This window comes from Accipiter gentilis, chromosome 17 (genome assembly GCF_929443795.1).
Source record: "Accipiter gentilis chromosome 17, bAccGen1.1, whole genome shotgun sequence".
NCBI lineage: Eukaryota > Metazoa > Chordata > Aves > Accipitriformes > Accipitridae > Astur > Astur gentilis.
Genome location: NC_064896.1, coordinates 29,042,415 through 29,057,002, shown reverse-complemented (window position 1 = coordinate 29,057,002; position 14,588 = coordinate 29,042,415). Strand labels below are relative to the sequence as shown.

The following is a 14,588-nucleotide window of genomic DNA, read 5'->3' as shown; positions in this document are numbered from 1 at the left end:
TTACACCGTCAGCTTTGTGGCTGCAAAATAATCCCAGACAAACCAGTACGGCTTGGACGAAAGCTGGCGAAAAAGCAAACGAGACCCTTAGGGCTGCGGGGAGGAAAGGTGCAGTGCACCATGCACACGCTTCTCGGAAACTCTGCTCCTGACAGCACCCACAACGACAGCTACAAACCAGGACAGCCACCAGGACCTTCCTGCACCAGAGGAGCCCAAGCCCCCCTAAATGGGTTCTCTGTGGTAAGAAGTACACAGCAGTGGCTGGAGAGGGATGAGGTAGGGTAACCCCAACAAAGAGCCCTCACCGTACTTCCCTCGTCCTTCACCTGCAGCACCTTTCCACCTCTCCCCTTCTACGCTTGGTCTGGAGCATCTATCACCAGCCTTATTTCCAGTCTCCTTGCCACGCTGGCCATAACTTCATACTATATTTCCTACGAATTTAATAGGATTTGTGCCTCAGCGAGCCAAGTTTTGGCCAATTACAAAAGGGCCTGGGACAATTCAGGGAATCCTGGAGGCTGGAAAAGGCCTTGCAGCAGAAAGGTGGACACTGCAGAATTCACGTAGGGAGGTAGTGGGGATGTGCCCCATCCAAGGGAAGGGTTTGTTGGTATCCAACAAGTGAGAAATTGCTCCTCCAGGAAGAGCCTAGTACAATGGGGAAGAGTCATTCTGGGATGCTGAAGAAATGCTGCCATGAAAGCTGACCCAGTTCATCTACATCCAAACCAAGGTCTTCATCTCTAATAGCAAGATATGATCTTTACTCATGACCTCTCACATCCTGCAGAATGCCAGATGCATGCAGAAGAAGGGGACATGACAAGGCATCACGTCATGCTTTTGGGCATGGTTCCTCCTAAGCTGCCTGTAGCCTTCTGGGTACACAGCAAGGGAGAACTCCCCCTTCTGGGAATAAAAGAAGGGCAGATTTTGTCAAGCTTGTCTCTTTCAGCAAGATCTTTCCATGTTCATCCAAGGGGCCAAAGTCATCCCAATGGAGCTGCGTTATGGCTGAATCATTGGTTCAGTCTGCTGGAGGCTTCCAAATCTGGGAATCGCCACGCCGTACTTGCTGGCAACACTAGAGGGCACAAGGCAGAGGGAGAAAAACGAGGCAGGGGCTTGCAGAGATGAGCAGTCCTGGTGCCATCCTGCCCGACTTGTCCCTTACATCCACCATCTCCACTGGAGAAGGCACAGAGACTGGCTGTGGAGAGAGAACATCAGGGCCACCCATCACCTCTGCTCCAGAGACAGGTTGGACCACGGCACAGCTCCTCGTGGTATGACTATTGCCAACTGCCAAGGCCTCCTGCTGATAAACATGCTGCTGCACACGTTGATTTTCATCTGTCCAGCTTCAGATCATCTTCTTGTTTCACTCCCACATGACTGGGGGAGAGCAGCACGGACCAGAGAGATGCACAAGGAGGAAGAGACCAGACATGTTCTTCCCTTTGGGGCTCCAGGAGTAAAGCTTTATGGATGCCAGCTCCTATCCCAGACACCACTGTGGGGCCATACCCTCTCAGCGTGCCATGCCTGCCAAAGTGCTCTCTACTGACATGGTCTCTGTCTGGCCTCTTTGGCCGCTGCCGTGTCGCTGCGTTCTCCCAGCCTGCCAGGGTCATTTCCTTCCTGCCTGTTTCAGGCAAGGCCATCCCAGAGAGCAGGAACCACATCTTTTCTCCTCCCAGGACTAATTGTCCAGTTGAGTCCATCAGGAATGCTAAAACCAGCTCAGCCTCTTCCCCTTCACCAGGTCTGCATCCAGAGCTTGTTGCAAAGGAGTACAAATCCAGCTCAGATGCCATTTTTTCTTCTCAAGAGTGGAGTTATCTACAACATCAGGCCAAGAGAAGTACAGCGCTCTGCCCAATTTAGTCAACGTCTTCCCCTGGGATAGTCATGGGAACATCCTGGAGACTGAATTTTGTCTTGTTCAAATTTATTCTGCGCCTCTTCCTTCTTAAAAAAAATACAACGCTACAATATTCTCCCATTGCACGCTTGTAGATGTGCAGCACAGATATGCTGCTCACCCAGAGCCGACGGCTCTACCACCACCTGCAGACACAGGGGATGTTACTGATCCTCTCTAACTCAGTGCATACAGCCAAGATCTACCAAACAACCTTCCAGGAAACTTCAGGGCCTACATTTGTTAAGAAAGCATCTCTCCGTGAAGCAAGGGTTTAATACAGACTGTCGCTGCCAGCAGTGGAGGCACTGTGGGACGAGCTCCACCAACCCTCCGGGCCCCACCAGCCTGGAGGAGCACTTGTCCCACCATTTGCCCTTGTTCTACCACCCCAACCCCACTTACCCAGGTGCATAGGAGGCCTTAGGCTCCGATTTGATTGGAGGGACCACGTTGTTTAGGCAGTGGCCGCCAAGGTAGCCCTTGGGCACCACCATGCCATTGTTGTTATTGCAGTTGAGGTGAGCACCGTAGCCGGGTCCACAAGGGTTGGCCAGAAGAGGACCATGCCGGATTGGGATCTGGTTGCCCGGGGGAGGAAGGTGGAGGGAACCGCTGGAAGTGGGGTTGGTCACATTGGCGATGGAGCTGGCAAGAGGCGCGTTGACGGTGGTTGAGCTGGAGGGCTGGGGGTGTGCATAGCTGGCTGAAGCAGGGATGTCAGGGAAACAGCTGAGAGAGAGAAGGGGACAACCTCAGCAGAGGGACAGGTAGACGGTGCTTTCTGCCCACCCCTTCCCTCCCCAGCCATGCAGCAATGGGGACGGAGACACTCAGGTGCTCTGGGACACCCAGAAAAAGAGCAAAACAGGCAGCATTGTGGTGGCACCAGCAGGAGCGTACAGGAAGGCAGGTCAGCCACCTGGGTTGGTGGGACTGACGCAACCCCAAGGGCGTAAAATCCATCTGCGGAGCTGTAAAGGCCAGAAGCGCCCAGGACACCAACCTCAAAGCTTGCAAAGTCAGCAGGAGACAGCAGGATCTGCTCACCGTGCTTCAGCTTACAGACTAGCACACGGAAGCCGCTTTGTCACATCAGCCCCGAAAGATCCTGCTCCCACCCCGCGGCCCAGATCGCACTGGCTGCTATCTGGGTCTGCTCCCCCCGCCTTTGCCAGTGTCGGCGCACGCAGGGAGACCCTTCCCTTCTCCCAACTCGTGTTGTGCTGGGGATTTAATCTCTCATGCTGAGCTCCTAGTGCTTGCTTTCCCATTGCTCACATTAAGGAAAAGTCTTTTGAGGTGCCCTCAGGAGGGGAAAGAAAGCGGACAGAAGAGACTGGGGAAATTCAAAGGCAAGAAGCCAGGAAGAGACAGGAGGAAGAACTGGAAATGAGTAAGGGAGCAAAGAGCAATAAAGAAGGACTCTAGGAGGGACAGAGGCGCAGCCAGGGTGCACAGTGATTTCTAAGTGATTCCTCGAATTGCAGGGCTGGAAATTGCTCAACTTCTCTCCACAGAAAACAACAGTGAACGCTGTTCCTGCTGCGGAGCAAGGGATGCACTTACATATCTGGTGAGTCCTCCTTGCTGATGTACTCTTCCAGGATGCTAGTGTCGATGTTAGATGGTTCCAGAGCTCCATTAATGTCGTGGCCTGCGAGGGGAGAGGAGGTGGAAGCGTGAGCCATGAGAAGGACACGAAAGGCCCTTGCTTTGCAGGTCAGAAACACCACCAGAGCTTTGCAGAGTCAAGAAACTGACCCAAGAAGATCAGCAGATACTTCAGTTTGAGGACTGCCATCTGTCCATACCCATCTGCATCCCAGCGTAAAACCAGACAGAGATGGGGCGCGTGGGACAAGCCAAGGTGGTGACACTACCTGGGAAACTGGACACACGGGTGGGCTTTGTCTACAGCAATTTGCGAGCCATGCTTTGGCTGCGGGACACACGGGCTTCCCGGGACCGGGCTCAGGACACGTGGGAGATGGGAGATCACGGGGTCAAGCCTGAGCTATGCAAGACACATGGCTCCGCAGAGCACGAGAGCCAGCTCTTGCCCAACCACCACCACGAACTTGGCGCTGACGTGGCTCGAAACGGCTTTGTCAGCGAAGCTGCAAGAGCCGCTGGCCTCGCCGGGGCTGATGGCGGGGCTCCCCTTTGCAGGCAACGGGGGGAGAACAGTCCCCGCAGAGGCAGGGCTGTAAGCGCGGGCTCGGGGGTGCTTTGGGAAAGCTGGTTTCCTCCCCTTTGGACCCTCGCCTCCGCTTCGCAGAACGCGCTGGAGTTTCTCCGCTGCTGCCATGACAGCTCTGGATCAGCTCCCGACCCCGCAGGAGCCCTCCTCCCTCTCCTCTTCTCTCCTCCGCGGGCAAGCGGTGGATTTCCCTCTCCTTTCTCCTGGAGGGCTCCTCCTCCCCTCCCCTGTTCTGGGGAAGCTGGGCCTGGTTTTGTTGACAGAAAGTGCTTTCTTTATCTGTCTCTCTGAAGTGGGAGTCTGCAGCCCTCTGGGGTCGGTGCCAGCCCTCGGTGCCAAAGACACTGCCAAGAAAGTGGAAGAGAAGGCCCGGCTCCCCCCACCTCCCCGAGCTCAGATAACGAAGACAGCCCTTCCTGAAAAACCCCGCAGCTCCACGTTAAAGCACGACGTCCCTTGCCCAGGAGAAGACCCTGATCCCCCGGCCTCCCCCCTGCAGACCATGCGCCGGGGAAAGGTCAGCCGCTGAACCGCAAAACCCAGGACGGGGGGTTTCAGCCCACCCCTGGCCAATTGCAGCTCTCCCCTCTGCAAATCCCTTTCATACCAAGACAAGCAAATCGGCAGAAATAAATCCAGCTAGGAATTCTGCCAAACGGACAGGGTGTGTGCACGGATGGAGGGATCTCTCCCTTAGTAACCCTGGCTAGAGGGGAAAAAAACCTGGGTAGCTGCTCACTTGCGAGACACCTAACCCTTTGCGGACCATCTGCCTCCGTGGCAGAGCCCGGGGGCTTGGGGGAGCTGGTGGTGGTGATGCTCTCCCACGCGAACTCTTGCTACAAAAGGATGCATCTGGAGCAGGGACGCGTGATGCTTCTGCCAGGCTAGCATCGTGGCGAGGACAGGGCAGACAGAGCCTACGAGGTCCTGAGCTGCGCCAGCACCTCGCTTATATAGTTGCAGACCCCAGGTCAGCACAAGGGTACTCCTCTGCGACAGCACCGTCCTCTCCTGCAGTCGCAACGATGCGGTAGCAACCGTGTCATCGTCCTGCTTCGAGTGACGGTTGACTGGAAGAGCTCACCGATGGCCGGCACCACGAGTACTTGCGTCCCTTGCTCATCCCTGAAGACCTCTGCTATAGCCTGCTCCCGACACTTCACCACGCGTGGCTCTACCAAGGCATCTCTTCTACAAGCAGCCACTCCTCGGCCGCTGTGACCCCTTAACATCAGCTGAAACCCTTCTGCCAGCGGGCGAGCGCTCCCGGCTCTCCGCTGCCTCGCTCTTGGCCAAAGAGACCGCGCCATAAATCACACGACGTGTTTGGCAAACATCCACCGCAAAAGCTATCAGAAAACTTGTCTCCATCCCAAGTTCCAGGGTTGGGACCCAGGTTCAAAAAAAAGGCACTTGACCAACAATTTTGCTGCCCTTCCACAAACTACTGAGCCTGTCCAAGAAAAATCTGACCCCAGTGGGTTTCCCTTACACCTGTAAACTCCAGGAGCTTCTCCACGGTAGAAGAGGAGCCCAGGACCTCTCCAGAAAGGACAGGAGGCCCTCAATAGACAGAGGTGTGCTAGGCTTTCCTATTTCTTTGCTACTTTGCCTTAAAAGTCACCTTCAGAAGCCCTCAGCTGAGACCCAGCCGAAGGGTGAGATAAGCACCGTGACGCGAGAGGTGTGTCAGCTGTGCTGCTGCGGGGTTCAGACGTGATAACAGCCGTGGCGGGGTCCGGCTGCGCATGTGCCATGGGAAGGGGCTGCCCACCAAAAATAGAGGACTTTCCTTTGCTTGGGGACAGAGGTACTTGCATCACCTAGGGTGAAACAGAGATGTCAGGGCAGCGGGTCTCGCTGGCAAACCTGCGCGAGGAATGTCCCACTGCCCGGCGCTTCCACGCAGGCTGGGCTCTTACCAAAAGCCAGCTTAGGTCATTAATTAAAAGCTAATACTTCTCCATAGAGTCACGAGCTCCTAACGACACTAACAACGCTCCCTCCCCCTCCAAAGTGGGGATTAGGAGGAAGCGGGAAGCCACCGAGGAGGGACCCTGGGAAGCTCAACACCCACGCAGCTCTGCACGAGACAGACTCCCACATCTCCTCGTCCCAGCAAAAGAGAGACGGAGGAGACGGAGGAGCCCAGAGCAGCTCTGAGCCCCCCTGCGCTGCTGGCATTCGCCCTCTCGCTGTGGGAAGAACAGCAGCAATCCTTACGTAGCATCTCCTGTCTACGGTCCTGCCTCTGCACCAGTGCCCGCTCCAAAGAGTACATGAGAGCTCTTGTCACCCATAACCCTTTCAATGTCCCCGAAGCCCAGCAGGATGAATCCTGCCTTCCATCCCAGAGCAGCAAGCTGGGCAAGGTGCTGCAGGCACCCACAGAGCTGCCCAAAGAGACCGTCTCACAAATCAGCTCATTAGTGCTCTCTGCACACAATGAACCCTCCCAGGGCAGGAGGGTACCAGGACCAAGTAATTCAGCCACTTCTAAGATGCTGACCTCCCTGTACAGGCATGGAGACTCCTCAGGGCAACCTCTTCCAGGACAACCTTCTTTTTCACAACTCCTTCAGTTGGTGCTGCTGCAAAGAAACTCCCAAACCTGCCAGGTCCCTATGCCCCGTCCTCCTCTTGGCCCCCGCATTGCCACCCCGCTCTCGTACCGTGCTACCCCTCCATCTGCTCAGCTTTCTAACCCCTCCCTCGCAAAAGGGCTGAGGAGATCCCCCAAAAGTAAATTTTGCCTGAAGAACAAGAAGATGTTAAACCCGCAGCACCCTCCTCGTCAGCAGAGCCGGGCGAGCAGAGGCCCCCGTACGTGTGAGAATGTCAGGAATCCCAATGTTTGGACTGGTTTTCTCTGCCTTCCCCAAACCTCCAAACACGATCGACATTCAAACGGAGGTGCTTCCCACACCGCCGTCTCCTCCCTGCCCCTGCTCTGATGGCCTGGGTCTGCCAGCTCGTCCCTCCTGGTGACAACCTCTCGGCTTGAGAACTTGCTCCCCATCCCATTTTCAGGTGCTCCGCCATCAGAGATGGGCAAGCGGCCACGGGGCTCTGAAAGAGTTAACGGTGTCTGGCCCCTGTGAGTCGTCATATTTACAGGTCCGAGAGATTAAAACCAGAATTTACCTCGAGTGATAGGCTGATAAGTTTATGGTATTTCTATTTATAACAGTCCCTCCCCCACCTATTCTTGCTCTGTTGCCTGTCTTCTAATCACCCATAATCCTGCCTGGGTCACCTGGGGGTGGGAGGAAGGGAGAGAGCTGAAGAACTTCATCCTGGGATCTGCTAACGAGAACCAGATGTGGGAACCTGGAGATGACAATGAGATCAACTGTTTTCAGGGGCTGGGGAACATCAGCGAAGAGTGGGGGGACACCAGTGACAAGGAGGAAGAGAAGAGGCTGTGCCAAGCCCAGAGCCTCCCCGCGGCACCGAAGCCACGTACCGGAGGGTGAATTTGCGTTCTGGGTTTCAGGGACCCACTGGGGGTTTTTGCAGGCTTGAATTACAAATGAAGCACCGTGTTCCGAAAGGCGTCGAGAAGAGGACTGCAATTAAGATGAATGAAAAGCCGCAGACCCTGGTAAGCCTGCCGGCCGCACGCTTCCGTTCCCAGCCACCTCAGCCCTGCCTGGTTCCCAAAACAGACAGATACAAGCGACGGCCTCCACCACGGGCTGCTCCAAAAGTCTGGCTCTTTCTCCAAAACGCTTGCCTGAAGCGTGGCAGACGTCACCGGCTGTTAGCGCTGCCCCGCGTTCGCTTCGGACAGGACGAGGAGCGCTCCGGCGGCACCCAAGCCCGCACGGCTGGGACTGGGGCAAACGTCCGCGGTCCCAGGGCTTCGGAGGACGGCTGCTGCCCTGCCTTCGAATCACGCGACACGCTGGGCAGTGCCCGGCGTGCGGCACAGCCAGGAGAGGGAGCAGCCTGCAGGAAAGAGCGGCGCCGGCCATTTGCTTTGAAGTCCTTGACCTACAGACGGGCCAGGGCCATTGCCCCGTTGAGCGCAAACCTTCACCTGAAACCCGGTGCAAAGGACGCAGGGCTTGCCCACGTCCGTAGCGGGCTGGGGAGCCACCAGACACAGCGGAGAGGAGAGAGGAGGCTCGTGGACGTGGTGCTGGTGGTACAGTGGAGGCGGCTGGAGCATGCTGGAGGGCCCGCAGCTTTCGGGACGGTCCTTTGGCTGGTCACTGCAATCACCAAAGCACATCCACCTGCCCAAGGACCTCCCTTGGTCCCTCAGCCACCCACCTCAACCACCCTTGGTCCACTCACCCACCTTGGTGCCCTCCCTACACGAAGCACGTTCGGGCAGGGTGCTTATGGGGAAACTGAGGCACAGAGCACCCCAGTGACAAAACCACTGCTGATCAGGGAGACAATAACAAAATATCCAGCGGGTGCATGGTGGGACGGGACCGGGAGACCCCAGGAGCTCCCGGCTGATGGTCCCATGTGGCAAGGTGCAGCGTTCCCTCTCCCAGCGGCTCTCCAAGCACGCGTCGGAGTGCACGCATAGGTGAGCAGGACAAACGCGGCCAGCCTCGGCAAACGCCGCCAGGCATGAAGACCCACCAGCCGATACCTGGTATGGCACGGCGTTACCGGCGGAGCTCAGCAGCGGCACGCCACGCCGGCGCAGCCGGTGCCGCGGCGAGGCGCGGAGCCCCGGCGCAGCCCCCAGCACGTTCCCGTGGCCGTGCGTGAGGGGTTGTGCAATCGGCGGGCCAGGCTGCCGCATCGGCACATTCCCGGGGCCTCGAGCTGCTCAGCACCCCCTTCGTGCTTCCTCCCCTGTTTATCCTTCGGCCCTGGCGGATTGGCTGCCGGCCTGGCTGCGAGCACGAGGAATCCGTGCCATGGCTGGCTAACCAAACACCGCCTAAGCCCGAGGAGCTGCGGGCCCAGTGCTCGGCTTCAGACCTACTTCCCCATCAGCAGGAGCCCAGCTGGCTCTACCGCAAAGGGCGAAGCCCGAAAAGCATCCAGCATCACAGCCCTGCTCCGCTCCGGCTGGGAACGGCATCCCTTTCGTGCCTGTCCTGCCCGGAGTGGGATAACGGCGAGGGCCACGACAAAATCCCGTCCCTGCCCAGAGATCTGCGCTATGCATCTGCCAGATGGGGAGAGCCAGCCCCGGGGACACAGCTGCTTGCTTAAGGAACAGCGGGATGATCTCCCCATCGCTCCACATGCCCAACCCTGGGCTGCCCAGAGGGTACGGAGGGGTGGAAACGTCCCCTCTGGCGGGAGGGACGCCGACCCTGCAGCCCCTACCTCCCCCCCCAGATACCAGCCCAGCATTCCTCTTTAATTAATGCTCTTTATTACCTGACTGTAACGATAACCAGTCACTCCCAGCAGAAGTGGCTCCTGTAACCCGAGTGGGACGCCAAGCAAGACCACTCCCCCGTCTCCCCCAAAGCGCTCTCAGGACCACCCCAGAGCAAAGCCCTGGCTGTCCGAGGCACTGAAAGGGGCCCCCTCCCCGAACCGCAGCCTGGTTCCTCCACGGGATGAGCCCTTCCTCACGCCAACCCCTCTGTCGTCTTCCTTCGGCCCCTCCAGGACAGCCTGCTGGGGTCTGCACAGGCTGCCAGCGGGGAAAAATTTTACCTGGTGTCAATGCATGCAACTGCTCGACTTCGGGGGCCTTCACTTGATCTGATGCTGATGGAGCTACGCTGGCTGGTTCCTCACTCCTAAATACTGTCCTTGAGCAGTTTCAGTCACGTTAGGACACCTTTCTCCTGCGCTCGTGGAAACGCAGCACGTGCCCCTTCCCATCGGAAAAGGTAGGGCTGTCCCAGTCAACGCAGAGGTAGAGCCACCGCCCTGCGTCCCGTCCTGGGGACATTCCCTTGTCAGCCCATCACCAAGGACAGCCCTGCCCCTCCAAAGCAACGGGGCAGCTCGTGCGTTCCCCGTACATGCCAGAGCAGAAACCCCAACACCCAAAGTCACACCAGAAACACAGCCAAGGCTGAGCTCTGGGAGTCCGTGGGGCAAAATTCTGGGGAAAACACCGAACTTGGGGCTGAGGAGATGGGGGTTTGTGAGAATTTGGGCATTACCCAGAATCCCTGTGGGTTCCAGGGAGCCTAATTTGTTCGTCACATATTTGAAAGGAACTAACGAACGGAGCAACTGAGAGGAGATTTGAACATAGACACACCACCTTCTCCACGGAGAGGCCAAGACCGTACCCAGCCCGACTATACCTGACCCCCCCCTCCCTGGCAGATCTCTCGCTCTCGGTGAGCTCCCAGACAGCATCCCTGCTCCCACGTCTAACCCCCCTGCAATCCTCTCGCTGCTGAGAGGAGAAACTATCCCACGTCAGCTAGGGCAGGATGCAGAGAAAGCCCTGCATCAGGAAGGGAGATATGGAACTGGTGGGATTTAGCCAAGACCCCAGATTTATCACAGTGAGTAAAAAGCGTTACAGGGTCTCCAGTGGCCAGGAAGACCCTGGAGCAACAACCTGGCTGAACAGCAAACCAGCACCAGTGGCAAAAAACTCAGGGTAACGAACCGCACTGGTATGAGGTACAACCAAACCATCAGTAGCACCATCCACAGCAGCATCGCCATGTCCCCCGAAAAGCTCCTTCTGACCTCACATGGGCCCACAACTCCTTAGCTTGCATGCACAGAAGAATGTGTCTGAGAAAAGCACCTTCGGATAAGCTGGAAAGCGTCCCTAACCTTTTAACGTGTCCTGGCTCAGACCCACAGCAACGCTCATTCCAATATCCACTGCACGGTCTTGCTATTCCTGACATACTAGCAGGAAGATCCCCTTCAAGATATCCCCTTGTATATATACAAGCCACTATATATACCCTGTATAGGTGTATGGAGAGAGAGATTACACCCTCTCTCCATCTCCCAGGCCTGGGGGAGGACAAGGCGTGTGGCGAGAGACATCCCAAGACAGAAGCAGCACGAAGAGCCAGAGGAAACCATCCTGCTGCGACACAGCAGGGCATGGGCATCTCCCTCAGGGAACCCTGTGGGAAAAGGCAGACAGCTCCATGCAGAAGAGATGACCGAGCCCCATCCTCCCTCCCAAACCTTCCCGAGCCGCCCTCCTCTTTCTACTCTCTCCTTCCTACTGCCCTCTCCGCCAGCCACCTCTCAGCACCTTCTCCTCTCTCCTTCTTCCAAATTCCCTCTCAGATTTCCCCATCTCCCCTCGTCCCTTCCCTCTCCGAGCCGTTATCCCTCGGGACCCTCCCGAGTCCCTTCTCCTTCCTACTCTCCACCCTTGTCCTGGCCTCTCCTCCGCCCTTGCCAGCTGTGAACCTTGGCATGGATAGAGCCATTGTCCTCCGGGCATTGGGGCCGAGGAGGAGGAGGGGAAGGTGTGAGAGGGGACACAGTGGAGCGTTTGTGCGTGTCCCCGCGGCCGTCAATGCCCTGCTTGTCCATTCATGCACTAAGATGGCAGGAACAGCAGCACCCACACAAGCATCGCCATTTGGCGGGGTCCAAGGTGCCTGCCCAGGGGGGCACATTGCCCTGTTTGTTTGGAGTCCCGCAGAGGCAGAAGACAACGCCTTTATCTCCCCCTCCGGACCGAGGGTGTCGGAGGGCTGGTGGGGGAGGACAACAGGACCAGAGAAGACCACTTCATCTGGCATCTCCCGAGCCGAGGACCGACAAGGAGGAACCGCTGCGCGAGGCCGGCTCCGCGACCCTCGCACCTCCGTTCCCCAGCCCAGGAGGAAGACAGGAATGGGGAAAGGCTTTTCAGCACAGCCTCCGGATTCCTCCTGCCGAGGGTCCTTCGTGCTGGTGGGCTTGCCTGACCCAAGGCAGAGCAGCACCACGCTCCCGGCTCCTCCGGCCGTGCCCCGAGCGGGATTACGGCACACCGGCCGCACGGCCACCCCGCTTCCCCAGGCTTTGGTGGGCTGCAGTTAAAGGACTGGACAGCAAAAAAGGAGACGCAAGGCAAAGCTTCTGCTCTTGTGTGTTCCTCTTTGCAGCCGCTAACTTTACCTAGATCGCAAGTTTTGGGGGACAGGAGTGACCATTTTCTATAGGGTAACGCCTATGGGCATGAGCTCCCTGCCACCATCGTGGCAGCGAAGGTCCAGCGCAGCTCTTTCTGCTATCAGCATAAACTTTCTTCAGTGTGAATTATTACAAAAGCATACCAGCAATACAAGAAAAAAAAAAATAATACTATTACCAGCTACATACTGGCATTAAGCAGAGACTATGGCCCAGCTGCCCAGAGCCTTGCCATGCTCAGCGGCAACCGGAGAGGCAATAAAGACTCAGAAAGGCACAGGGACTTGACAAGGCTGATGGCAGATGGCTCGGCAATGTCACTGCTGCTCTGCTACTGCCAGGGAGAGAGCCCAGGGACACAGTCCGCAGACACTGACCTCGCTGCAGGACCACCAACACTGCTGGGCTTGTGGCTCCTGGAAAGGCTCTTGGGAAACTCGGAGACGCAGGAGCCACTCCGGAGACCATTTTCAGCCCAGTTCTGAAGACGTGCGCACTGCATACATGGGGGACTCGGGACTTGTCGCTGCGCTGCCTCTCCTGGAAACCCCCCAGCACAAAACAATCCTGAGGCAGGAAGATTAATAATCAAACAGCAACAGAATACAAGCCTACAGGCAGCCAAGCATCGCCTGGAACACCACGTCCAGATCGGGCGTCTCGTTCCTCCCTTCTAACTGGGAGGCAACAAGGTCTCTCCTGTCCAGTCTGGACAGCCTCCAGAGGAGACTGAGTGTAAGAAAGCAGAGCGATTTATCTTGATGGGACTTTTGCCAGGGCTTGGGGAGGGCCATCACTACTTTTGTGCAACCAACACCAATCTTTCACAAGCAGGAGTGTCAGGTCATCAGGCTTTTCCTTCTTCTCACACAGCTGGGACGTGCGGCCGTACAGCGCTTGCTCTCAACGCTACACTGCAACAGCATTTGCTCCAGAATTGACTCCTGTGAAAATCACAAAGGGTAGCAAAAACTTCTTAGGTCTTTGGGCTTCCTCTACCATCGCTGCAGTAAATCCTCATCTACCTCCACCGCACACATGGCACAAACCCCCTCAAGACCCAAGGCCACTTCCCAGGATCTAAAAGCAGAGCAACGCGACCAAGAGAAGCGGACCGGTCAGCCGCACAGGTACAGGGCAGTCATTTCTTTCCCCAAGGAGGAGGTTCAACGCATCGTGCTTCAGCGGTCTAAGTCTTACTTGGCAGCTGTGGAGCATCAATGGTGTGTTTGCCGGGACTCCCGCAGCCGGCGCACGCTGGGCTAGAGAGCAGCTTCGGGGTTGTGTAAATGGCCCAGCCAGAACCCTCCTGCTCTGCTGCTTGGCTTCTGTTCAGGGTTGATTCATGAGCTGATGTGCCCTGCTTGGGAGTTCTTGCCCTCCTTGTGCTCCTGAAAGAGGGATGGACCGAAGGACACACTGGACACTGTTTCTCTCTGATTTCCTCCATCTTAAGACAATACCAGCCATTATATATCCCTGACTCACGCAGACCACAGAATTTTACTCAGGGTGTCCCCCACCAAACCTAGACTTTCTCACCGTAGTGGACACATCCTTTGGACAGATGCAATTCTGAATTAGGCTTCAGCTCATTAATTCATCTCCTGAGGAAGGGGCCACTAATCCATTTCCACCTTCAGTTCCTCATCTTAGTTTGCACAATGTATATCTCCATGCCCTTAATTACCAGACTAAAGAGCCCTCTGCTCCAAGAAAGCTACTTTTCAACAAGGTGTTGTGGACTAGCTCAGTCACCTTCATGCTTTACCTTTTCCCAAGCTAAAGCTAAGCTTCTCTAGCCAACCACAATAAATAATAGGTAATGTTGAAATTAAAATAATTATTTTTTTTTAAAATCCCTAGGGATTAATGCCATGCTGGCTATTTCCATAGATTTCCTCAAATCTGAGGTTTCTTTCTTTTTAAAAAAAAAAAAAAAATTCTTGTTTGCATTTTCTGACTATGAGCTGTCTCCTGCACCGGAACATAGTTCCTGCACCAGGGATTTAGCAAACAGTTACCAGACAATACAAATCAGATACCAAACGTGCTGCTTGGATCCCATCCACCCTGCAAGCTCTCTGTGTGTTCTGGGTCTCACTTCAAAGAAGCGTGCTGTCTGGAGCAGCACAAACCAAGAGGGAAGGTGCCTGGCACGCTGCTCGAGGACGCTGTGTGGGGAGGGCAGCACGTGGAGGAGAGGATGAGGAGGTCACCCCGGGCCTGGGGAGGTGGGAGGCACTGACTGCATTCCCGCAGGCAGAACAGCTCCTCAGGCTCTTGAACGAGTCGTCTCCACTCATTAGACGAAAGGAGGCAAATACTGGGAGTGAAATAACGGTGAGATGTGCCCCAAGCGAGATAAACCTCACGGCAGCACTGCCTGAGCTGTGGGGTGCA

The 14,588-nt window shown here is 56.3% G+C and overlaps 1 protein-coding gene across 4 annotated transcripts in view; it reads right to left on the bottom strand.

Moving 5' to 3' along the window:
* Positions 1 to 14,588, bottom strand: part of MYRF (myelin regulatory factor) — a 65,416-nt gene that overhangs the window by 34,712 nt on the left and 16,116 nt on the right. For all 4 annotated transcript variants that reach the window (XM_049820305.1, XM_049820308.1, XM_049820307.1 and 1 more), the window contains exons 2-3: positions 3,500 to 3,587; positions 2,336 to 2,662 (exon numbers count right to left, since the gene is read on the bottom strand). In XM_049820305.1, coding sequence (XP_049676262.1) covers positions 2,336 to 2,662; positions 3,500 to 3,587 — 415 coding nt within the window. The remainder of the gene's footprint in view (positions 1 to 2,335; positions 2,663 to 3,499; positions 3,588 to 14,588) is intronic.